We start from the raw sequence: 24,564 nt of genomic DNA on the forward strand, positions 1-24,564 counted from the left end.
GCAACTGTAAGGGATAGAAAGAACAACAAAAGGTGACAAAACACCTAAGAGCCGCTGGGAACATAGGAATATAGAAGCAGGAGTAGGCCTTTGAGCCTGCTCCGCCATTCAATATGATCATGGCTGATCATCTACTTCAATGCCTTTTTCCTCACACTATCCCCATATCCCGTTATGTCACTGGTATTTAGAAATCTGTCAATCTCTGCTTTAAACATATTCAGTTACTGAGTTTCCACAGCCCTCTGCGGTAGAGAATTCCAAAGATTCACAACCCTTGAGTAAAAAAAAATTAAACGAGGGCTCATCCAGGCTTTGAACCTGGCACCTCTCAGCAAGAATATGCCCCTCGACCAACAAACCAGCTGAAAGGAAGTATTAAAAAGATCTTCAAGGGGTATCAAAACCAGTACAAATTTTTACAATTATATTCGGAAGGAGGATGATCAGGAGCATCATGGGCTTGAAAACATAACGATGATGATGTAAATGAAAATAAGTAATGAAGAAAATAATGGTACTAAAGAGTGACAAATCCCCAGGACCCGATGGTTTCCATCCCAGAGTTTTAGGGGAGCAGATGCAAACATTGCAGATGCCCTAACTATCAGCTTCCAAAGTGCTTTCAATTTGGAAACTATTCCTTTAGATTGGGATTTTGGATTAGTTCAGAAAGAAGAGAGAGTGAAACCAAAGAGTTGTAGGCCAGTTGGCCTAACATTTATTTTCAGGAAACTACTAGAGTCTACAATTATGGATAGAGTAGTTGAACACCTTGAAAATTTTCAGCTGATCAGAGAGAGCCAGCTTGGATTTATAAAGAGTAGTTTATGCCTGATGAAACTGATTACATTTTTCAAGAGATGCTAAAGTAGTAGACAGGGAAATGTCTATGGATATTATTTATATGAACCTCCAGAAGGCATTTGATAAAGTCTCTGTTTGTTCGCTAAAATTGAAGCTCATGGAATTGAAGGTGAGTTATTGATCTGGTTAGGAAATTGGCTGAGCAGGAGAAGACAGAGTAAGGATAATGGGCAGGTACTCTAATTGGCAAGATGTGACTATTGATGTCCCACAAGGATCTGTGGAGGGAGAGCAGGGGGCCCAATGATACACCATATTTGTTAATGACTTAGATGATGGGACAGAGAACCATAGTTTCAAGTTTGCTGATGACACAAAGATAGGCAGTATTGTAAGCAGTGTAGATGGAAGCAAAACATTTCAAAGAGATGCCAATAGGTTAAGAAAATGGGCAAAACTTTGGCAAATGGGTTTCAACATAGGCAAATGTGACATCATTTGAACCTAAAAGGGATAGAACAGAGTACTTTCGAAGTGGTGAAATAGAAACAGTGGAAGTCCAAAGAGACTTGGGGCACAGGTACATAGATCATTACAATGCCATGGACAGGTATAGAAAATAAAAGGCTAATGGAATTCTGGCCTTCATATCTGGAGGACTAAAATACAAAGGGGAAGAGGTTAAGCTCTCAGACAACACCTGGAGTACTGTGAGCAGCTCTGTGAACCACATCATAGGAAGGATATATTGACCTTACAGAGAGTGTAGTGTAGAGTTACCAGAATGATACGAAGGGTTAACTTACGAGGAGCGATTGTACATAAGGTTGTATGCCCTGATATTTACATGGTTGTGTGGTGATCTGACTGAAGGTTTCAAAATATTAAAGGGCATTGTTACAGTACATAGATAGAAACTATTTTCACTGGTTGGGAAATCTAGGAGTAGGTGGCATGATCTAAAAAGCTGGAGCCAGGCCTTTCAGTAGTGAAATGAAGAAACACTTCTGCTCAGAAAGGGTAGTAGAATTATGGAACTCTCTTCCCCAGACTGCAATTAGTGCTAAATCAATTGTTCATTTTAAATCGAAAATTGATAGATTTAGTTAACCGAAGGAATTGAGAATTCTTCCCTGGAATGGTAGCATAGTGTTTTTTTTTACAGGACTAGTAATGCAGAGGCTTAAACTTGTGATTTTGAGGCATGAGTTCAAGACCCACATGGTAGTTGCTGAATTTAAATTCCGTTCTGGATCTGCAATAAGAAATTTGTAACATTAATCGTGACCATGTAGCTACCATATTGTTGTAAAAACTCATTTGGTTCATTAATGTTCTTTTGGGATAGAAATCTGCCATCCTTATTTGGTCTGGCCTAGGTATGACCCAGGACCTCAGCAATGTTGCTGACTTTTAACTACCCTCTGAAATGACCCAGCAAGCCAATCATTTGTTAAGATGGTGGCTCACCTCCACCTTCCCAAAGACAATTGGGGAAATAAATGTTGGCCTTGACAGTGACACCCATATCCTGTAAATAGATTTAAAAGCATATCTGCGACAGAGGCAGCATGTGGATTTAGGTCACAGATCAGCTATGATCTCATTGTATGGCATAATAGGGATTAATTGGTCTACTCCTGCTCCGATGTTCCATCCATCACCCCAACTCAATGGGCAAGAGATGTGCAAAGTCTTAGCCACTATCCATCACTACACATTCAGTGTGCTGGGTTTACTGATGACTGGTACTTGTGAGACTGATCTTGATAACTCACTTGTCACTGATTCATCACCTAATAATCATAGTAAATGTACTTTATCTTTTCTCTGGCAGTTACCCTCAAATATAGCTATTTAAGGAAACAATAGATTTCAGTTTGTTTAGTGCCCTTCAGAACATATAATGTATTATTAAGAATATGTGTAAACAAACTATACATTATGTAATTTTACATGCAGCAGTAATTTTTTAAAATGTGTAATTGGCAACATTTAATGGAATTTTTCATTTGTATGAAAGTCAGCTGTTTTGATATTGAAAGAATGTTGAAAGTCAACATTCAGACTTGGGCTGACAAGTGGCAAATAACATTCACACCACGCAAGTACCAAGCAATGACCATCTCCAACAAGTGAGAATCTAACCATCTCTCCTCGACATTCAATGGCATTACCACCACTGAATCCCCCACTATCAACATCTTGGCGGTTACTATTGACCAGAAATAGAACTGGACCAGCCATATAAATACTGTTGCTACAAAAGCAGGTCAGAGGCTGGGAATTCTGCGAAATTCACCTCTCTACTCTCCAAAGCCTGCCTACCCTACCATCTACAAGGCATAAGTCAGCAGTGTGATGGAATGCTCTCCACTTACCTGGATGAGTGTATCTCCAATAACACCCAAGAAGCTCAAAACCACCCAGGACAAAGCAGCCCGCTTGATTGGCACCACATCCACAAACATTCTCTATCTCCGCCACCAACGCACAGTAGCAGCAGTGTGTACCATCTACAAAATGCACTGCAGAAACTCACCAAGGCTCCTTAGGCAGCACCTTCCAAATCCACGACCACTACTACCTAGAAGGACGAGGGCAGCAGATAGATGGGAACACCCACCACTCGGAAGTTCCCCTCCAAGCCACTCACCATCCTGACTTGGAAATATATCATCGTTCCTTCACTGTCGCTGGGTCAAAATCCTGGAACTCCCTCCCTAACAGCACTGTGGGTGTACCTACACCACATGGACTGCAGCGGTTCAAGAAGGCAGCTCACCACTACCTTCTCAAGGGCAACTAGGGATGGGCAATAAATTCTGGCCCAGCACATCCCGTGAATGAATTAAAAAGAACACAGTAGCAGCAGTGTGTACCACCTTCAAATGTACTGCAGCAATTCACCAAGGCTCCTTTGACAGTGCCTTCCAAACTTGTGACCTCTATCACCTGGAAGGACAAGGGCAGCAGATACATAGGAACACCACAACTTGCAAGTTTCTCTCCAAGTCACAGGCCATCCTCACTTGGAGCTATATTGCTGTTCCTTCACTGTTGCTGGGTGAAAATCCTGAAACTCCCTTCCTAACAGCACCGTGGGTGTAACCTACACCACAAGGACTGCAGTGGTTCAAGAAGGCGGATTACCACCACCTTCTCAAGGACAATTAGGGATGGGCAATAAATGCTGGCCTAGCCAGTGAAGCCCACATCCCGTGAAAGAATACAATTTTTAAAAATTGTTATATTTGAGTCTGGGCAGTTACACATTTCACTGACCTTGGTGGATGTTTTAATGCTGTGTTGTTCAATGCATTAGCCACAATCCATATGTGACTAATTGGAAATCCAGATGTAGCTAATTGCATTTCTGATTAGTAAATAAAATATGAACAATAGACACAGTACCTGGATGTGTGATTTCAATACTTGTTTGCATGGTGTATGCATTTATAATTAAACCTTTTTGTGTATTTGTGGTGAAAATGGTTAAGCTGCACAAGGGAAGAAACTGACTGGTGAGTATTTATTTAAACCTTAAGTTCCTTTCTGTTAAGTCAGTTAATAGTCTAATAGATGGACGCATGACAGGACATCTTTATCCCATGGAGTGCACATCTTGTAGGAACTCCAGGATGCTTGTGTCCTGGACAACCACATATGCAGGAAGTATTGTCGGTTGGAGAGTTCGAGCTCTGGGGTTTTAGAGTAGGAACAGCAGATAGAGTCACTGCAGTGCACTGCAAAGCTGAAGTTTCATAGATAGCAGGTTTCTGGATGTGCTGATTGTCACCATCATCGACAATTCATTGCGTAGAGGATGATTCTTCCTTGCAGATGGCTGGGTGGAAGCAAGGTGAGGAGCTCCATTCCTAACAGCACTGTGGGTGTACCTTTACCACATAGAAACATAGAAACTTGGAAAATAGGAGCAGGAGTAGGCCATTCGGCCCTTCGAGCCTGCTCTGCCATTCATCATGATCATGGCTGATCATCCAACTCAATAGCCTGCTCCCGCTTTCTCCCCATATCCTTTGATCCCTTTCGCCCCAAGAGCTATATCTAACTCCTTCTTCAAAACATACAATGTTTTGGCCTCAACTACTTTCTGTGGTAGCGAATAGCACAGGTTTACCACTCTCTGGGTGAAGAAATTTCTCCTCATCTCAGTCCTAAATGGTCTACCCTGTATCTGGTCACATGGACTGCAGCGGTTCAAGAAGGCAGCTCACCACCTCCTTCTCAAGGGCAACTAGGAATGGGCCCAGCCAGCGAAGCCCACATCCCGTGAATGAATAAAAAAAGTTTTGCAGCTGGCTTTTAAGCCCTTCTAGCCTGGGACATCAATCAATAGAGGTGGTGCTGTATTGTTGGCTCAAACAGCTTCCCTCTCTTTCCATCTCACTTGCTGTTCTCTCTCAATGGCTGCTCTTTTTGATTCTTGACACAATTTTTGATGATGGATTGCCATTTTGGTCGTGATTGGGCATCTGCTTCCCATGTATTGATGTTAACAGAGCAGACCTTCATGGAGGCTTTGAGATTGACTTTGAAACATTTCTTATGGCTCCCATGTGATCGGTCTCCCTGGTGTAGCTTCGGCTACAGCACCTGTTTGAGCAGCCTTGATTGGGCATTCTGACAACATGTCTTGCCCATCTTAGCTGATGTGAGGTCATCATGGCCTTTACATCTGTGTCTTGGAAGATGCTCATGTTTGTTCTTTTGTGCTCCCACTTGATTCAAAAGATCCTTCTAAGACAGCGATGATGATGCTGTTTTTGGGACTTGATATGGCATCTATAGAAAGAAACAGTAAGACATTAAGTGGGTCCGAGTAAGAGGGGATGTTTGTGAATGCACAGAACATAGTAAATAAGGTTAATGAGATGCAGGTGCAGATAGATATGGGGGAAATATGATGTAGTGGCAAAAACGGAGGCCTGACTTAAAAAGGGGCAGGGCTGGGTGTCAAATGCTGCTGGATACAGGGTGTCCAGGAAAGATAGGGAGGGAAAGAAAGGAAGAGGCTATCAGTATTGATTAAGGAGAATAATAGTGTGCTGGAGACAGAGGATGTCCTAGAGGGGTCAAGGAGAAATCTATTTGGTTGTAGCTAAGAAACAATGGAGCTAACATTACATTGGGTGTATTCTATAGGCCACAAACTTGTGGGGAAAATATAGATGAACACATTTGCAAGGAAATTACAGGGATATGCAAGAATTATAGAGTATTTAGAATGGGAGACTTGAATTATCTTAATAAAGAATGTGATATTAATAAAGGACAGAGACGTGCAAGTGTCAAGTGTATTGAGGAGAATTTTCTGCATTGATATGTTTCGGCCCAGTGAGGAAGGAGGCATTGCTTCTTATTCTGGGGAATGAGATGGGTCAAGTGAATGTAGTATCAGTAAGGGAATGATTAGAGGATAGTGATCACTATCATAAGGTTTAGGATAGCTATGGAAAAGAATAAGGAATTACCAGAATAAAAAATAATTAATTGGGGAAAGACAAATTTCAGTGGGATGAGAGCTGATCTGGTCCAGGTATATTGGAATCAAAAATTGGCAGGCAAAACTGTAAGGTAATAACGGGGTGCCTTTAAAGAGGTGATGGTTTGGCACAGTCGAGGTACATTCCCATGAGGGGAAAAGGTAGGACAAACAAAGCCAGAGCTCCCTGGTTGATGAAAGAGAGAGTAAGATGAAGGAGATCAAGAATGTGTATGGCAGATGTCAAGTTAATAATACAAGTGAGAACTAGATTGAATCTAGAAAGTTCAGGGAGAAAGTGAACAAAGTAATAACAAAGGGAGAGCATGAACGAGACTGGCAGCTAACACAAAATGAAACCCAACAGTCTTCCATGAGTATATAAATAGTAAAGGGTAGTAAAAGGAGGGATGGGGCCAATTAGGGAACAAAAAGGGGTCAATGAATGGAGGCAAAGGGCATGGCTGAGGTATTAAATGAGTACCTTGCATCTTTCTTTACCAATGAAGAAGATGCTGCAAAAGTTATAGTGAAAGAAGAGGTAGTTGAGACAATGGATGGGCTAAAAATTGATAAAGAGAAGGACTCGAAACGTCAACTGTGTTCCTCTCCGCAGATGCTGTCAGACCTGCTGAGTTTTTCCAGCTATTTTTGTTTTTGTTTCAGATTTCCAGCATCTGCAGTATTTTGCTTTTATATTAGACAGGTTGGCTGAACTTAAAGTTGATAAGTCACCAGCATTGGATCAGATGCATTTGAGCTACTGAGGGAAGTAAGGGAGGAAATTATGGAGGCACTGGCACTAATTTCCCAATCCTCCTTAGATACAGGGATACTACTGGAGGACTGGAGAACTGAAGATGTTACACCCTTGTTCAAAAATTGGTGTATGGACAAGCCAGAAACTCCCAGCTACTCAGTTTAACCTTGGTGGTGGGAAACTTTTAGAAACAATAATCCTGGACAAAATTAAGATATTGCACAAATGTAGATTAATTAAGGAAAGCCAACACGGATTTGTTAAAGGCAAATTTTTTTAACTAACTTGAGTTTTTTGAAAAGGCAACAGAGAGGGTTGATGAGGGTTATACATTTGATATAGTGTACATGGACCTGCAGTTATATAATGCCTTTCACAGTCTCAGAACTTTGCAAAGTGCTTTACAGCTAATAAAATACTGTTCATAGGAGCCCATACAAATCCAAACTATTTGGCCCAACCAGTAGTGTTGTCAGTTATGCTGTGGTGTAGGAAACGTAGAAATCGATTTTTAGAAACATGTACGGATACTTACCAGGTAATGATCATTAGGGATGTCAGTAAGTGATAAATATTAGCCAGGAGAATGGGGAGAACTCCCCTGCTTTACTTTGAAAAGTGTCATGTGATATTTTGTGTTCACTTGTGAGGGCAGATGGAGACTCAGTTTAATGTCTCATCCAAATTACGACCCTCCTGACAGTGTAGCACTTTCTCAGCACCGTACTGGAGTGTCAGCCTAGGTTTCATGCCCAAATTTCTGGACTTGACCCTGAACTAATAACCTTCTGACTCCGAGGTAAAAGTGCTGCCACTGAGCCATGGCTGATATCAATGGGTCACAGTCAAGGGCGTGATTTGTTTGGGGGTTCCTTTAAAATTATAAAGTGTTTCATTCAACAGTTTTTATGATGATAAATGTGTTGCAACAAGAAGAATAATGCAGTAAGAAGGAGAAGTGGTTGAAGGGATATGGGAAAGAGATGGATAAATGGGATTAAAAGTGTTTGCTTGCATGGAGAATAAACACTGCCACCAAATAGTCTGTTTCCATGTTGTAACTTCTATGTAATTCCATATAAAGAAAAATAAGCTGTCCTCAAGCATACAGCAACATGTATACCAGAACTCCTGTGCAAATTCAACCTCATTATATCAAGTAATCACAGAATATTCTAAAGTATTCTAAAATTCCAAAGTATTCTAAATTAGTTCTTGTGCCAATGTTAATACAGAAAACTTCAGAAATCCCTTTTCATGGTGGGGTAGACTTTCTAAGACAAATTGCTGAGATGCTGGGGAAAAATAGATGTAACCAATAGAGGTGATAAACTGGATGAAGTCATTGAAGGACACCAAGGCCCCTGGTCCAGATAGTGTGCACCCCAAGCTATTTAGAAAATAACTAATGAAATTTGATTTGATCTAGGGGAAAGGTTTGAAAGCAGGGACTGTGCCTGAACATTGAAGAAACAGGAGCAGAATGCCAATAGGGACAAATTGCAGGCTGCTCATCTGAAACCTATAAGGAAAAAACTGGCGGATGTCTGAATGAATGTTGGGTGATAAATCACCTGAAGAAATAAAGAACTATAAGTGTTTTATGCTGAAGTTCATGCCATGTCAAACCTCCTGGAGTTATTTTGAGGATATAGCAGACGTATTGAATAGTTGAGTTTATGCACCTGAGTTATGAAGACAAGCTGGGTATGTTTACACTGGAGAAGAGAAAGTTCTGAAGTGATGTTATAGAATCATACAATGATACAGAACAGCAGGAGGACATTTGGTCTATCTTGCCTGAGCTGGATCTTTGGTAGAGCTATGCAGTTAGACCCACTCCCTTGCTCTTTCCCCATGGCCCTGCAATTTTTTTTAACTTTAAGTGTTTATTCAATTCCCTTTTTGAGGTTATGGTTGAATCTGCTCCACCCACACTTTCAAACAGTGCATTTCAGAACACAACAACCTGCTGTGCAATTTTTTTCCCCTCATTTCACCCCTGGCTCTTTTGTCAATCACCATAAATCTATGCCCTCTGGTTATCAACCTTTCTGACCAGTTTCTCCTGTTTACTCTATCAAAACCGTTCATAATTCTGGGGACCACCATTATATCTCCTCTTAACCTTTTCTGCTTTAAGGAGAGCAAACCCAGCATCTCCAATCTCTACACTTAACTGAAGTTCCTCATCCCTGGTACCATTCTAGTAAATCTCTTCTGTACCCTCTCTAAGGTCTTGATGTTCTTTCTAAAGGGTGGTACCCAAAACTGAACACTGTAACCAGTGTTTTATAAAGGTTTAGAATAACTTCCTTGCTTTTGTACTCTATGCCTCTGCTTATAATGCCAAGGATTCCATATGCCCTTTTAACAGCCTTCTCAACTTGTCCTGCCACCTTCAAATATTTGTGTGCACACACACCCCCAAATCTCTCTGTTCCTGCACCCCCTTTATAATTGTACTGTACCATTTATTTTCTATGCCTCTCCTCATTCATCCTACCAAAATGGATCACTTCACACTGCTGTGCGTTAAATTTCACCTGCCATGTGCTTTGCCCATTTCACCAGCCTTTCTATGGTCTGCTACTCTGCTCATTGTTTATTACATTTCTAAATCTCATGTAATCTGAAAACTTCAAAATTATGCCCTATATACCCAAGTGAAGGTCATTAATATATATCAAAAGGACCATTCATGCTAGTAATGTCCCCCCAGTGAAAACCACTGTATAAATCTTCTAGTCTACAAAAAAATTTACCACTACTCTTAGTCACTGTTCTTTAGCCAATTTTGTATCCATTGCTGCCATTGTACCTATAGTTTCATGCCCTTTAATATTGTTAAATGTCAAATTTATTACATACTACTTTATCAAACTCCTTTAAAAACCCATACACATATCAGCCACATGACTCTCATAAACCATCTCAGTTTTTTCATTGAATAACTCAAACAAGCACAATTTACATTTAACAAATCTGCCTCGACTTTCATTTATTAGACCACACTTTTCCAAATGTCAATTAATTTAATCAAGGAATTAGAAATACAAAGGGTACATGCAATATAAATATTAATTTGTTTAACATTGTCACAGATTTTACAAGAGGACATAACCTTAAACTTAGAAGACATAGGATAAAAGACGGTTAAGGTTTAAATAATTTAAACAGAGTATTTCCTAGTCTCTTTAGCACTCTGGAATAATTACCAGCTCTAGGGACTTATTTGTATTGAGCCTGATTGACCTTTTTCTAGGAGTTCAATCTAATTTATAACAAAATCATTGATTTTACCTGGGATGTCTTTCTTTGAAAAGGGCATGCTAGTCATATTCCCATGCGAATATTTGGAAAAAATAATGACGATATTTTGTGATATCCTCACTTTCAATCTTACACCTTTTATGGTGTAAAGGGTCATGTGCTCTGACTGCCCATATAGGTTTTTTCACTATTGTGCTTTGCTTCAATTGCTGCGGATCACTGAGCAAGTTGTATGAGAACTCCCTATTGTGCTGTTAATAATGATTGGGTCCTGAGCATTGTAGGGAACGCCATTGTAAAGTCTGGGTGGCAAAATTACATGTGCCATTTTTGTGAGTTACAGTTCCGTTGTGTACTGTTCTCGTATTGTGTTATTTCGTACTTCTCTGTCAATGCATCGTACTAACATTGTCATGAAGGCTTTTTGATGAAAATATTGCAACATATTCAAACCATAGCGTGCTTCCGTTTTTCACCATTATGTAATCCTACTTTCTTGCTTGACCTCTTGATTTTTTTTAATGAAAGATCAATATAGCAATGGGAAAGGTTGGATTCCACTCATTAAACAAGCTTTTATCCATTAAACATTTCCAACCAAAGGACACTATGGAAATTCTAGGGATTAGAATGACCATCGGAAACTGAGGCGGAGTTGAAAAGCCATTTAAAACATGTATTGCAAAGGTTCAACTGAATCAAAACGGGTTGAACATTGTTTAAACCCAAAACAAAAACAGAATTACCTGGAAAAACTCAGCAGGTCTGGCTTTTCTTCTTCGCCGATGCTGCCAGACCTGCTGAGTTTTTCCAGGTAATTCTGTTTTTGTTTTGGATTTCCAGCATCCGCAGTAGTTTATTGTTTAAACCCAAATGAGTGGGGCATATCGATGTGCCCGAGTGTATCGTTCGCGTACACGATCCTTACTGAACGCAGCCTTTTAGTAATGACTCAACAGAAAAGCAGAGCGCAGTGCCCTTTCCGGGTGGGATGATTGACAGCTGGAGGCGGGCTCACACGGACAGTTTGGGGTGCGCAGGCGCGGTCGGGGGTGGGCGGAGTCGTTGAGGTCAGAGCTCCGGGAGAAGGTTCTGGATTGGGCAGCCTCGTTGTGGGCTTGGAGTGACGCGGCGGAGCGGCTGCTGGGGGCATTTTCTTTTTGGTAACTCGGTAGCTGGAGCGAGAAGGGACCATTGACTTGATAGGGGGAAAAAAAAAAATCCATCAGAGGGTCAGAGAACTGAATCCCTGTAATCAACAGAGGGGAGACTGATCAGCGATGGCTTCGGGAGGAGAGTGAGTATATCCCGGGATGTGAAGGGAATGTTTGTTCCCGGTCCCTTTGAAGACCGGTAGGCCCCAGGCTTTTCCTCATCCACTGCAGCAAGGGGGGGAAGGGAGAGGCTGGCTTGTTCTTCGTCCAATTTCACTGTGTCATCCAGGCCTAACTGGGAGAGGCCGGCTCTTGTTGAAGATGCTGAGCTTCAAGAGCTGAGTTTCTGCCCTTGAATTATTCTTCGCCAAAGCCCTGCGCCGAAAATGCAGTTAATAAAATCGCTTCGCAGTTATTTTACGGCAGTTTGTTCCTTCGGAGTGACGAGGATGACGGGGACGTTTTTTTAGGGCCTGTTTTGTGGAGCCTGGCAGCGTTTCCCCTGTCGTTGCTGCTGACATCTTGTAACGATCGAGATGGGATTTGATGCCTTTTCTTTAATTTTCTAAACGCACTCAGCTTGACCCACAGTAAGACGACCTTGCAATGTTTTGTGAACGATTAAAGCCCATTCACATTAATTTTAATTGCAGACAATTACATTTGATTTTTCTCGTTCCTTATCTGCTGATGATTTGGACGATGCAGCTGTAAAAATTAGTATGACTAGATTGAGTGTAAAAACTGAAAATAATTGCTGCCTTAAGAGTTTCCATTTTGAGTTGGGATTTTGCATTTACAATTACAAACACGAGTTAAATTTCTTCAAAATCATGGCTAATTAGTAACCATGAAACATTCATATTTTAGCAGTAAAATTATGCAGTATTAGTGCATATTGTATGAGTGAAAATTTTGAAATAAATTTGTAATGAGTAGCTTCAACTTACATCTTTTATGCTTATGCACCAAACAATAATGTGCTCTCTGTGTTGTACTGCATATATATGGTTGCCTATCTAAAGATGCATGAGAATTTGGAATGAGCAGTAAAATTACATATACAATCAGGAAATCACCAAGGGCCTGAAAGTTAATTTCACCCCAAGTCACAATTGAGATAAAACAGAAAACACTGGCAAAACTCAACAGATCTGGCAGCATCTGTGGAGGGAGAAATAGAGTCGATGTTTCGAGTCCATATGACTTCTTTAGAGCTGGAGAGAGTCATATGGACTCAACGTTAACTCTGTTTCTTGACCACCGATGCTGCCAGACCTACTGGGCTTTGTCATCATTTGCTGTTTTTATTCCAGATTTCCAGCATCCACAGTATTTTGCTTTTATTATCGCACAGACAAGATCATCCCAAGGAGTGGACAGGTCCAAGCACCCAGTTTTCCCCATGGTCAGTAGGTGCTACCAGCGTTCCCATCCATGGTGATCTTAAGGCTATGATTAACCCTTGCTTAAGAATCATCAATGAGTAGCGTCATCAATTGTGCATACCCTTCATAAAGCCCATGTGTCTGAAGTGCCATATTGTCTATATTATACTTTATGAGGTATACATTTAAATAAATTATTTACTTAAACTGAATCTGATGCCTGCCAGTGAGCCTCCTGCCTGGCGATATAAATATCAGTGTGGCTTCATCTGTTGTACTGCACTGCAAATAATTAGGGGAACTGGTTTTTTCCTTTTGTTCCCTTTGATGATGAAGCATGCCCTTAATATCACTTAAGAAAGTTGTCTGTTGTTTTGAAATCTCCCTTAAATACATTGAGTTCTATAGTTCTAAAATTGTCATTGAATTAGACAAATCTTGACTTCTGGCTTTTTTTTATAAATGGTTGCTTGACCGATTCCTTATGAAGTTTGGCAGCGACATAAGTGGAAATAATTTCCATGTTCCTCCCTTGTGTTCTATTTTATACCATAGGTTTATTTTGAACAATTACAATGAAGGTTTTCTGATATAGGGAGCCCTTTAGTATTGCCACTTTTCTATTGGCCCACTCTCCAGGGCGAATGCTTGCCTGTTTGAAACATCATCTTGCCCCTGTGTAACTCAGCTTTGTCCCTTCACATCACTGAGGATTCTTGTGTTCATTAATTAGTCTTTTAGTAAAATGTGAGATGCAGGTTGTAATTTTGTAAATAAAAAAATGTCTAGTCAGTCATTAGAAATTGGAACATTCTTGCACTAATGTGTATGCATGTCAGATGAGGATAGTAATGGACTTCCTCGCGATATCTTTCTCCTTGACAAACAGTTCTCCATATTGTCCAGACATATATGTGAACAATGGGCATTTGGTTGAGGTTTTGAATGGGCAATGACACCTGTGGAACTATAGTCTTGATAGTGTGAGCCAAAACTTCAAGGTTTTTTTGTTCTGGGAAGACAAGTGCATTAAGAATAAATTTCTACAAAGTGTAAAATTGCATAAATGATCTGTATTCATGCTTACAGGTTTTAATTTGCAAATCTCCTTGGGGTGCTCTATGCCTATATTCTTAAGCCAGCAGTGTAATGAAATATGATTTACCAGTAGTACAATTGACTGTAATTATTTTACATTTTAAAAATCTATCTGGTATGGTGCATTACTTATTCATTTGTTAATTTTGAATGTTCACAAACTAAGCATCCAAGTTTAATGCATTCCTGGCTGGCCTCACATTTTCCACTCTCTCTGAACTTAACCTAACCCAAAACTCTATCCCAATTGTAACTTGCATCACAGCGACCTATTCACCCCTGTACTCGCTGCCCTACGTTGTCTTCTGATTAAGCAGTGCCTCATCTAAAATTCTCCTTATTGTCAAATTCCTCCATGGCCTTTCCCCTCCCTATTTCTCCAACCTCCACTAGCTCTACAACTTTCAGACATCTTCACTTCTTCAGTTCTAGCTTATTGTGCATCCCCAATCTTTAAAAAAATTATTGCTCCACCATTAGCTGCTGTGTCTTCAGCTGTCTTGGCTCTAAGCTCTGGAGTTCCCCCTATAAACCACTCTCCTCCTCTATCCTCCTTAAAACCTACCTGTATGCCAAGCTTGTGTCATCTGTCCAAATATTTCCTTATGTGGATTGGTGTCAGATTTTTTTGGCAACACTCCCGTGAAGCACTGTGAGACTAACGACATTAAAGGTGTGATTTAAATGCCCATCCTTGATCACCAATCATAGGTGCAATGGAAAGAATTATGCAAGTGTAATTGACTCAAGAATATCTGATTACTTTTGGGGAAAACAGCACAATTAAATTAAAAGATTTAATTTGCTTAGTCTGTTGCTACATAAAAGTAGAGAATACATTAGTGTGGAAGTGTGTAATGATTCCCCCACACGCCATTCAGTCCTGTTTTTGTTGATATCTCCCCTTGCTGGTTTATCCTGTTTTGATTTTATGGGCCTATTGGCTTTTTAAGCAGTGTAGTCTCATTGCAGGATAATGACTGATTTGAGATGTATGCAAATCAATGGAAACATGGATTTAAGTTTTAATGTATGTGGCCCTGCCATGGTACAAGCCTACAGGGCTTGACAGAAAAAGTTTGGACATCTGTGATAGGGTGGACAATCCAAGGAGTGAAGTATTGATGAATGTCAGGAGCCACGATGATTGACACATGAAGTTACATTAGCAGAATTTCACACATTTGATGCAAAACGTATTGTGAATTATGTTCTTCACGTTCTGTTTATCTTCTACTTCAGTTTCTTAATTTCTGCTTTAAAATACACAAAAAATGACAGACAAGGATTCAGTTTTAGGAATACTGAAGTGCTTTTCATACTTGGTTCACCCAATCTCTGGGTTATGAAACCTTCTCCCAGCTTGATTTGGGTATGCAAATTCTTTTGCTGCTGCGCCTAAAATGAGGTGAGATGAAATACTTCAAACTGAAACAAATACTGTTTGATGTGAAACTAAAAATGTCCTATTTTAAATTTCAATTACAAAGAATAATGAAACAAAAAGGAGAAGCTGAGCAAATAAAACACATTGTTTTAAAATAAAGCCATGGGGCAATTTGCTGTGATTCAAGAAAGTGTAATTGCTGACAAGTTTAGTTGCCAACTCAACTGCAAGTGAATTGGCAACCAAAATAGTTTTAAAAAATTTTTTCACGGGCTGTAGGGATCACAGGCTAGACCAGCATTTATTGCCCATCCTTAATTGTCCTTGAGAAGGTGGTGGTGAGCTGCTGCTTTGAATCGCTGCAGTCCATGTGGAATAGGTGCACTCATGGTGCTGTTCGGAAGGGAGTTCCAGGATTTTGACCCAGCGACAGTGAATGAAGACGATGGTATGTGGCTTGGAGGGGAACTTACAAGTGGTGGTGTCCCTATGCATCTTCTGCTCGTCTTTCTTGGTGGCAGAAGGGTTTGGAAGGTGCTGTTGAAGGAGCCTTGGTGAGTTGTTGCAGTGCACCTTGTAGATTGGTACACACTGCTGCCACTGTGTGTTGGTGATGAAGGGAGCGAATGTTCAAGGTGGTGTTTGGGGTGCCAGTCAAGTGGGCTGCTTTGTCCTGAATGGTGTTGAGCTTGAGTGTTTTTGGAGCTGCACTTATCCAGGCAAACGGAGAGGATTCCATCATACTCCTGACTTGTGCCTTGGGCAGGCTTTGGGAAGTCAGGAGGTGAGTTACTCTCTGCAGAATTCCCAGCCTTTGACCTGCTCTTGTTGCCACAGTATTTATTTACTGATACAATTAAGTTCCTGGTCCATCCCCAGGATGTTGATGGTAGGGGATTCAGTGTTGGCAATGCCATTGAATGTCAAGGGGAGATGTTTGATTCTCTTGCTGGAGATGGTTATTGCCTGACACTTGCGTGGTGTGAATTTAACTTGAGGGTTAATGAATAAACAACATATCATTATTTGCTGCTTTGTGTGTTAATGTGTGAGCAGGAGTTGCTTCATGTGAAACCCGTGCTGCACCACAGTGTAGTGCACTGCAGGTTTCTCAATGCCTAATAAAATGTCCAATAATAAAGTAGTTGCCAACCCATCTTGAGGCATTGATTACCGATATCCTCCCTCTAGAAGGTAAGGTTGACTTGCATCCTACAGTTGTAGGCCGTTAGCAGGTATTTGCCACCTTGGCTAAAGAATGATGGATGTTTTGAAAGGCGCACTTGCACAATTTCCAAGCTTCGTACTGAAATAGAGGTATGAGTGCACAGAAAGCATTGTGGAAAATGTGTAAGTAGTGTGTTAGCTTTATGCTTCAGGAACCTTTTCAATTGACTGAATAACTAACTATTTGTGCAAATGTAGCTACAACTTTAGTCCTTTCCCTCTAGAGTCATTCTTTTTCCTTCCTTCTCCCTATTTGATTCACCATGCTATATGCCTTTTATGTCTGAATAACTGGGTTTTCATAGACTTTTATTAGACCTTCTCTGAAACCGGTGCAGAAATAAGTATCAGACTGTTTTTGCCCTGAGACAAGATGTTGAAATTGTTTGTCTTTATCTTGTTGTTATGTAAAGTGCCACATCACCATTGGCGAATAAAAAATTATCCAAATGTCAGAATTTGGATCTCTCCAATGAATCTCAGAAATTATATGGAAAAATATCCCTGAAACCTGGAGCTAACCGGTTATGTACGTTTTGTTTATATTTTCCAGTGTCTCACATTTTTCTCTTCTATTTCAGAGCAAAACCTTGTGTTCTATGCATTCATTCCCCAGCTAAGAACAAATACATAATATGAACTTTGTTTTCTATTAGCTGCTATTTAGAATGAAAATGAATGTGCAGCTATAGCTTCATTTGGAGAATTGTAATAAGTGTGACGGCAGTTTTGCTGCATCTTGGCCCTCTCTACCTTCAGTTCATAGCATCAAAGTTCAGTCTAGTAATTCTGGAAGGCAAACACGACATGGAAATTTGCTGTATCACATTCCATCAGACACTTCTTGCAATTTGCAAATAGCCAAATAAAGGATCAAAAATAAATGAAGCCTCGTGGTATAAGTGGGAAAAGTGGGAGGTTGATTTGTGATTAGGATTTTTCTCTTTGTTTATCTGATTTCCTTTAATGCATTTGTAGCTTCAACCTTGTATGATTTGGGCTCATTCATTAAATATAAATATTAAATATAATAAACTACGATATATCTACAATTTTAACAGAAAGAAAGGAGTTAGTAATGCCTACAGTTATAACTTGTGAAATAAGATCTGTGAAGAGAATGAGGCCAAGAGTTAGAAATTATTTTTTTTCATGAAAGGGATATATTAACTGCTGGCATCCAGAAAACAGGAATGTGCTTGATTCATAGCATTTATTTTAAAATGACATGGCTGTCTCCATTTTTAGGTGTAGCAAAACTATAGAAAGTCATTTTTATTTGTTTTCTTGTGATATGACTTGGAAATCAATGTAACACAGCAAGTACAATAATACTTCACATAAAATTAAAATTCCTGATATGCTGTCATAGTGGACTATTAAGAGTGATGACGGAATGTTGGTCTTAAAAATTCTAATGCTGTTGAATCCGTTCAAACGGCTAAAATTTGGTAATAGTGGTAACGAAGTACAATCAATATAGTAATCTTGGTACCTTAGGCCTACTAAAATAATGATGCTCAAATTGATACAGTTGATTGGTTTTCATGGTAGTTTTTTAAAAATTCATTCATGGGATGTGGGCTTTGCTGGCTGGGCCAGCATTTATCGCCCATCCCTTGTTGCCCGTGAGAAGGTGGTGGTGAGCTGCCACCTTGAACTGCTGCAGTCCATGTGGTGTAGGTACACCCACAGTGCTATTAGGAAGGGAGTTCCAGGATTTTGATCCTAAGACCATGAAGGAGTGGCAATATATTTCCAAGTCAGGATGGTGAGTGACTTGGAGGGGAACTTCTAGGTTGTGGTGCTCCCATCTATCTGCTGCCCTTGTCCTTCTAAATAGTAGTGGTCGTGGATTTGGAAGGTGCTGTCTAAGGAGCCTTGGTGAATTCCTGCAGTGCATCTTGTAAATGGTACACACTGCTGCGACGGTGTGTTAGTGGTGGAGGGAGTGAATGTTTATGGATGTGGTGCCAATCAAGCGGGCTGCTTTGCCCTGGATGGTGTCAAGCTTCTTGAGATTTGTGGGAGCTGCACTCATCCAAAAAAGTGGGGAGTATTCCATCACACCCCTGACTTGTGCCTTGTAGATGGTGGACAGGCTTTGGGGAGTCAGGAGGTGACTCGCAGGATTCCTAGCCTCTGACCTGCTGTTGTAGCCACAATATTGATATGGCTAATCCAGTTCAGTTTCTGGTCAATGGTAACCCCCAGGATGTTAATAATGAGGGATTCAGTGATGATAATTCCATTGAACATCAAGGGGCGATGGTTGGATTCTCTTTTGTTGGAGATGGTCATTGCCTGGCACTTGTGTGGCACGAATGTTACTTGACACTTGTCAGCCCAAGCCTGGATATTTTTCAGGCCCTGCTGCATTTGGACATGGACTGCTTCAGTATCTGAGGAGTCGTGAATGGTGCTGAACTTTGTGCAATTATCAGCAAACATCCCCACTTCTGACCTTATGATGGAAGGAAGATCATTGATGAAACAGCTAAAGATGGTTGGGCCTAGGACACTACCCTGAGGAACTCCTGCAGTGATGTCCTGGAGCTGATATGACTGACCTCCAACAATCACAGCCATCTTCCTGTGTTAGGTATGACTCCAACCAGTGGAGAGTTTTCCCCCTGATTCCCATTGACTTCAACTTTGCTAGGGCTTCTTGATGCCACGCTTGGTCAAATGCAGCCATGATGTCAAGGGCAGTCACTCTCATCTCACCTCGTGAGTTCAGTTCTTTTGCCCATGTTTGAACCAAGGCTGTAATGAGGCCAGGAGCTGAGTGGCCCTGGCGGAACCCAAACTGGACGTCAGTGAGCAAATCACTGCTAAGCAAGTGCCGTTTGATAGCACTGCTGATGACCCCTTCCATTACCTTAATGATGATCGAGAGTGGACTGATGGGGCGGTAATTGGCCAGACGGATTTGTCCTGCTTTTTGTGTACAGGACATACCTGTGCAATTTTCTTCATAACCGAGTAGATGCCAGTGTTGTAGCTGTATTTGAACAACTTTGCTAAGGGCGCGGCAAGTTTTGGAGCACAAGTCTTCAGTCCTATTGCCGGAATATTGTCAGGGCCGATAGCCTTTGCATATCCCGTGCCTTCAGCCGTTTCTTAATATCACATGGAGTGAATCGATTTGGCTGAAGACTGGCATCTGTGATGCTGGGGACCTCCGGAGGAGGCTGAGATGGATGATCCACTTGGCACTTCTGGCTGAATATTGTAGCAAATGCTTCAGCCTCATCTTTTGCACTGATGTGCTGGGCTCCTCCATCATTGAGGATGGGGTTATTTGTCGAGCCTCCTCCTCCAATGAGTTGTTAATTGTCCACCACCATTCACAACTGGATGTGGCAGAACTGCAGAGCTTAGATCTAATCCATTGCTTGTGGGATCGCTTAGCTCTGTCTGTTAATTGCTGCTTATGCTGTTTGGCATGCAAGTAGTCCTGTGTTATAGCTTCACCAGGCTAACACCTCATTTTTAGGTATGCCTGGTGCTGTTCCTGGCATGCCCTCCTGCACTCTTCATTGAACCAGGGTTGATCCGCTAGCTTGATGGTAACGGTAGTGTCAGGGGTATGAGGTTATATATTGTGTTCGAGTATAATTCTGCTGCTGTTATTGACCCACAACACCTCATGGATGCCCAGTCTTGAGTTGCTAGATCTGTTCGAAATCTATCCCATTTAGCACGATGATAGTGCCACACAACACAATGAATGTGAAGGCGGGACTTGGTCTCCACAACTGTGCGGTTGTGACTCTTACCAATACTGTCATGGACAGATGCATCTGCGGCAGGCAGGTTGGTGAGGATGAGGTCAAGTATGTTTTTCCCCCTTGTTGGTTCCCTCACCACCTGCTGCAGTCCCAGCCTAGCCCCTATGCCCTTTAGGACTCGGCCAACTCGGTCAGTAGTGGTGCTACCTCTTGGTGATGTACATTGAAGTTCCCCACCTAGAGTATATTCTGCACCCTTGCCACTCTCAGTGCTTCCTCCAAGTGGTGTTTAACAGCTGAGGGAGGGCAGTACGTGGTAATCAGCAGGTCATTTCCTTGCCCACGTTTGAACTGATACCATGAGACTTCATGGAGTCGATGTTGAGGACCCCCAGGGCAACTCCCTTCTGACTGAATACCACTGTGCCGCCGCCTCTGGTTTTCCTACCGGGTGAGACAGGACATACCCAGGGATGGTGATGGTGGTGTCTGGAGCATTATCTGTAAGGTAGGGTTCCGTGAGGATGACAATGTCAGGCTGTTACTTGACTAGTCTGTGAGAGAGCTCTCCCAATTTTGGCACTAGCCCCAGATGTTAATAAGGAGGACTTTGCAGGGTTGACATGGCTGTGTTTGCCGTTGTCGTTTCCGGTGCCTCGGGTGGTCTGTCCGGTTTCATTCCTTTTTTGTAACTTTGTAGCGATTTGCTACAACTGAGTGGTTTGCTAGGCCATTTCAGAGGGCATTTAAGAGTCAACCACATAGCTGTGGGTTTGGAGTCGCATGTAGGCCAGAAGAGGTAAGGACGACAGATTTCCTTCCCTAAAGGACATTCTTGAACCAGATGGGTTTTTACAACAATCGATAATGGTTCCATGGTCACCATTAGACTTTTAATTCCAGATTCTTAATGAATAAGATTAAATTCAATTCTTATTGAATTCAAATTTCACCATCTGCCGTGGCGGGATTTGAACCCGGACCCACAGAGCATTACTCTGGGTCTCTGGATTACTAGTCTAGCCACAATAACACTATGCCATCGCCTCCCCTTAGTAGTAATGGACTTGCTGTGAAATTTTCACATACCCACCAAAATGTCCTTCTAAATTGCTAATGTGGCATTGAATGGTAGGGCTGTTAGTATTTCTGATCATGTACAATTTGTAATATAGAATTATTTGTTTTGTAGGTCCAAATCTGATGACTTGTCAACTGCTATTCTGAAGCAAAAGCACAGACCCAATCGACTAATTGTTGATGAAGCAATTAATGAAGACAACAGTGTGGTTTCACTGTCTCAGGTAGGCTATGCACTTGTAGCAAACAAACATTGAGACTCGGAGGGAAATTAATCAACAAATGGCAATCTCAACCCAAGAGAGGGACCCCATTTCACTTGTGTAAAAATGCTTGTGGTTGCTAAAATTTCAGTTAGTGCAGTGCCTTTTCAACTATGTGCAATTAATGTGAAATGTCAGCAGTGTACATTGCTATTGCTTAGTTCATGAAAGTTAAAATGCAATTTTAAAGTTCAAGAAAATTTTAGGTGTAGCCTTTAAGTGAATTAGGAGAAACCGAGCACAAAAGGGTTTGTGCTCGTTACTGGAAAAGCTGCAAATTTTAGATGATCTATCCTCTATCTTCATACTTCAGAATTTTTGTTTGAGCCCACCACTAATTTTTACCTCTGTGAAGTTGATCAAGTAATGTTTCTAAATTGGCATGTTGATAATGGGTTTTATTGTGGATTATCAGAAACTCATGTTCTCTACTTGTTCTGGTTTGTTAATTCTGCACCCAACATCATTAGATTTTTGGTTGGCTAGCGTGCTCTGTTCTCATTTGAAATGAACAAACTTCATATGAATATTGTAATCCAAGATAAATTTACAGTAAAGATGTACAGTATCTAACCAGACAGCATTGTTTGCATTGCTTACTTCATTATGGCATTACTACAACTATACTTGAGAATTTCAGTTTTGAACTGTAAAATATTAATATACTGTTATTTGGGGTCCTTTTATCTGTTTGTTTATTTTTTTGTTTTATTTGTATTTCCTTTTTCCACTTGCTCTGTTGCCTCTTGCTTCGCCACCCAAATGTTGTGTTTGTGGCCTATCAAACAAATAGCATTCCAACTTCCACATATTGCTCACTTTTGTATGTTGTTTGACCAACATGCACAAATTCATTATACAGCTAGAACAGCAATTCTTTTGTTATTGAAGGAAGGAAAAGGTTTTGTGGCATCATGAGAATTGTAATCTATTTTGCTAGACCATAGAAAATCTTAACCCCTGAAATATCCTATAAAGTTAGTTGCCAAATACGTAGAAATTTTCTAGGTTTGCAGGGGCACTGTTAGCCTGAAAGTGCAGGTTAATGAAAAACTGCCATATAAAACACTGATGTGAAATGTCATTATCCTTTTGAGTGATGCTGGCAAATGATGCATGACTCTCCTCGCCTACTCCCAAATTATGCTTGTAAGTATAATCAAAGAAATGTTTTAAAGTTATTGTAATGACATCACTTTTTTGTGATGGGGCTATTAGCTATCTACAAGAAATGAAGTATTACAATAGTTAATGTGCACTGTCTTCAAGTTACTATTGAAAGAATGCTTGCACCAACCAAATTTTTGGAAAGCCGTTTAGAAATTGTACCGAAACTGCCTTATTTAAATGAAGACAAATGAGATTGTAAGTAATTTCTCAGGTGTGAAGTTTAACCTTGCAGGGATTGCCATAGTGATATATGATCTGGTCACATGATTTGTCCGGTAGGCTTATCTGTATGCACAGTTCTATCACACTTCCACATAAATGGTTCAAATTTCATCAAAAAAATTGCAACTTTTTCTTTTACGAGATGTGGGTGTTGCTGGCTAGGCCAGCATTTATTGCCCATCTCTAATTACCCTTGAGAAGGTGGTGGTGAGCTGCCTTCTTGAACCACTACAGTCCATGTGGTGTAGGTACACCCACAGTGCTGTTAGGAAGGGAGTTCCAGGATTTTGACCCAGTGACAGTGAAGGAACGGCGATATATTTCCAAGTCAGGACGGTGAGTGGCTTGGAGGGGAACTTGCAGGTGGTGGTGTTCCCATGCAGCTCCTGCCTATGTCTTTCTAGATGGTAGTGGTTGTGAGTTTGGAAGGTGCTGCCTAAGGAACGTTGGTGAGTTTCTGCAGTGAATCCTGAAGATGGTACACACTGCTGCTACTTTTTGTTGGTGGTGGAGGGAGTGAATGTTTGTGGATGGGATGCCAGTCAAGCGGGCTGCTTTGTCCTGGATGGCGTCAAGCTTCTTGACAGTTGTAGGAGCTGCACTCATCCAAGCAAGCAGAGTGTGTTCCATCACACTCCTAACTTGTGCCTTGTAGATGGCAGACAGGCTTTGGGGAGTCAGGAGGTGAGTTACTTGCTGCAGGATTCCTAGCCTCTGACCTGCTCTTGTAGCCACAGTATTCATATGGCTAATCCAGTTCAGTTTCTGGTCAATGGTAATTCCCAGGATGTTGATAGTGAGGATTCAGTGATGGTAATGCCATTGATTGTCAAGGGGAGATGGTTAGATTCTCTCTTGTTGGAGATAGTCATTGCCTGCCGCTTGTGTGGCACGATTGTTACTTGCCACTTGTCAGCCCAAGCCTGGATATTGTCCAGGTCTTGCTGCATTTGCACATGGACTGCTTCGGTATCTGAGGAGTCACGAATGGTGCTGAACATTGTGCAAACATCTCCACTTCTGACGTTATGATGGAAAGAAGATCATTGATGAGGCAGCTGAAGATGGTTGGCCTAGGACACTGCCCTAAGGAACTCCTGCAGTGATGTCCTGGAACTGAGATGATTAGCCTCCAACAACCACAACCATCTTCCTTTGTGCTAAGTATGACTCCAACCAGTGGAGAGTTTCCCCCCGATTCCCATTGACTCCAGTTTTGTTAGTGCCCCTTGATGCCACACTCGGTCAACTGCTGCCTTGATGTCAAGGGCAGTCACTCTCACCTCACCTCACCTCTGGAGTTCAGCTCTTTTGCCCATGTTTGAACCAGTGCTGGACAAAAGAGCTGAAGAGGTAAGAAAATGGTATAGATTAGGAACATACCAATGCAGGATTGAAAGTTCCCATTTATTCCAGGGATAGAGGGACTTCAGTTGCTGGATAGATTAGGGTGCTTGGGGCTATCCTCCTCCTTGGAGAGGCAAAGGTTGAGAGG

The 24,564-nt window shown here is 41.3% G+C and overlaps 1 protein-coding gene across 2 annotated transcripts in view; it reads left to right on the plus strand.

The window, feature by feature from the left end:
• Positions 1-11,466: 11,466 nt before the first annotated feature.
• The window catches only part of vcp (valosin containing protein), a 52,488-nt gene continuing 39,390 nt past the window's right edge, over positions 11,467-24,564 (plus strand). For both annotated transcript variants that reach the window (XM_078550386.1, XM_078550395.1), the window contains exons 1-2: positions 11,467-11,643; positions 21,527-21,638. In XM_078550386.1, coding sequence (XP_078406512.1) covers positions 11,627-11,643; positions 21,527-21,638 — 129 coding nt within the window. In that variant the 5' untranslated portion in view covers positions 11,467-11,626. The remainder of the gene's footprint in view (positions 11,644-21,526; positions 21,639-24,564) is intronic.

Source organism: Cetorhinus maximus, chromosome 1 (assembly GCF_964194155.1).
Source record: "Cetorhinus maximus chromosome 1, sCetMax3.hap1.1, whole genome shotgun sequence".
NCBI classification, from domain to species: domain Eukaryota; kingdom Metazoa; phylum Chordata; class Chondrichthyes; order Lamniformes; family Cetorhinidae; genus Cetorhinus; species Cetorhinus maximus.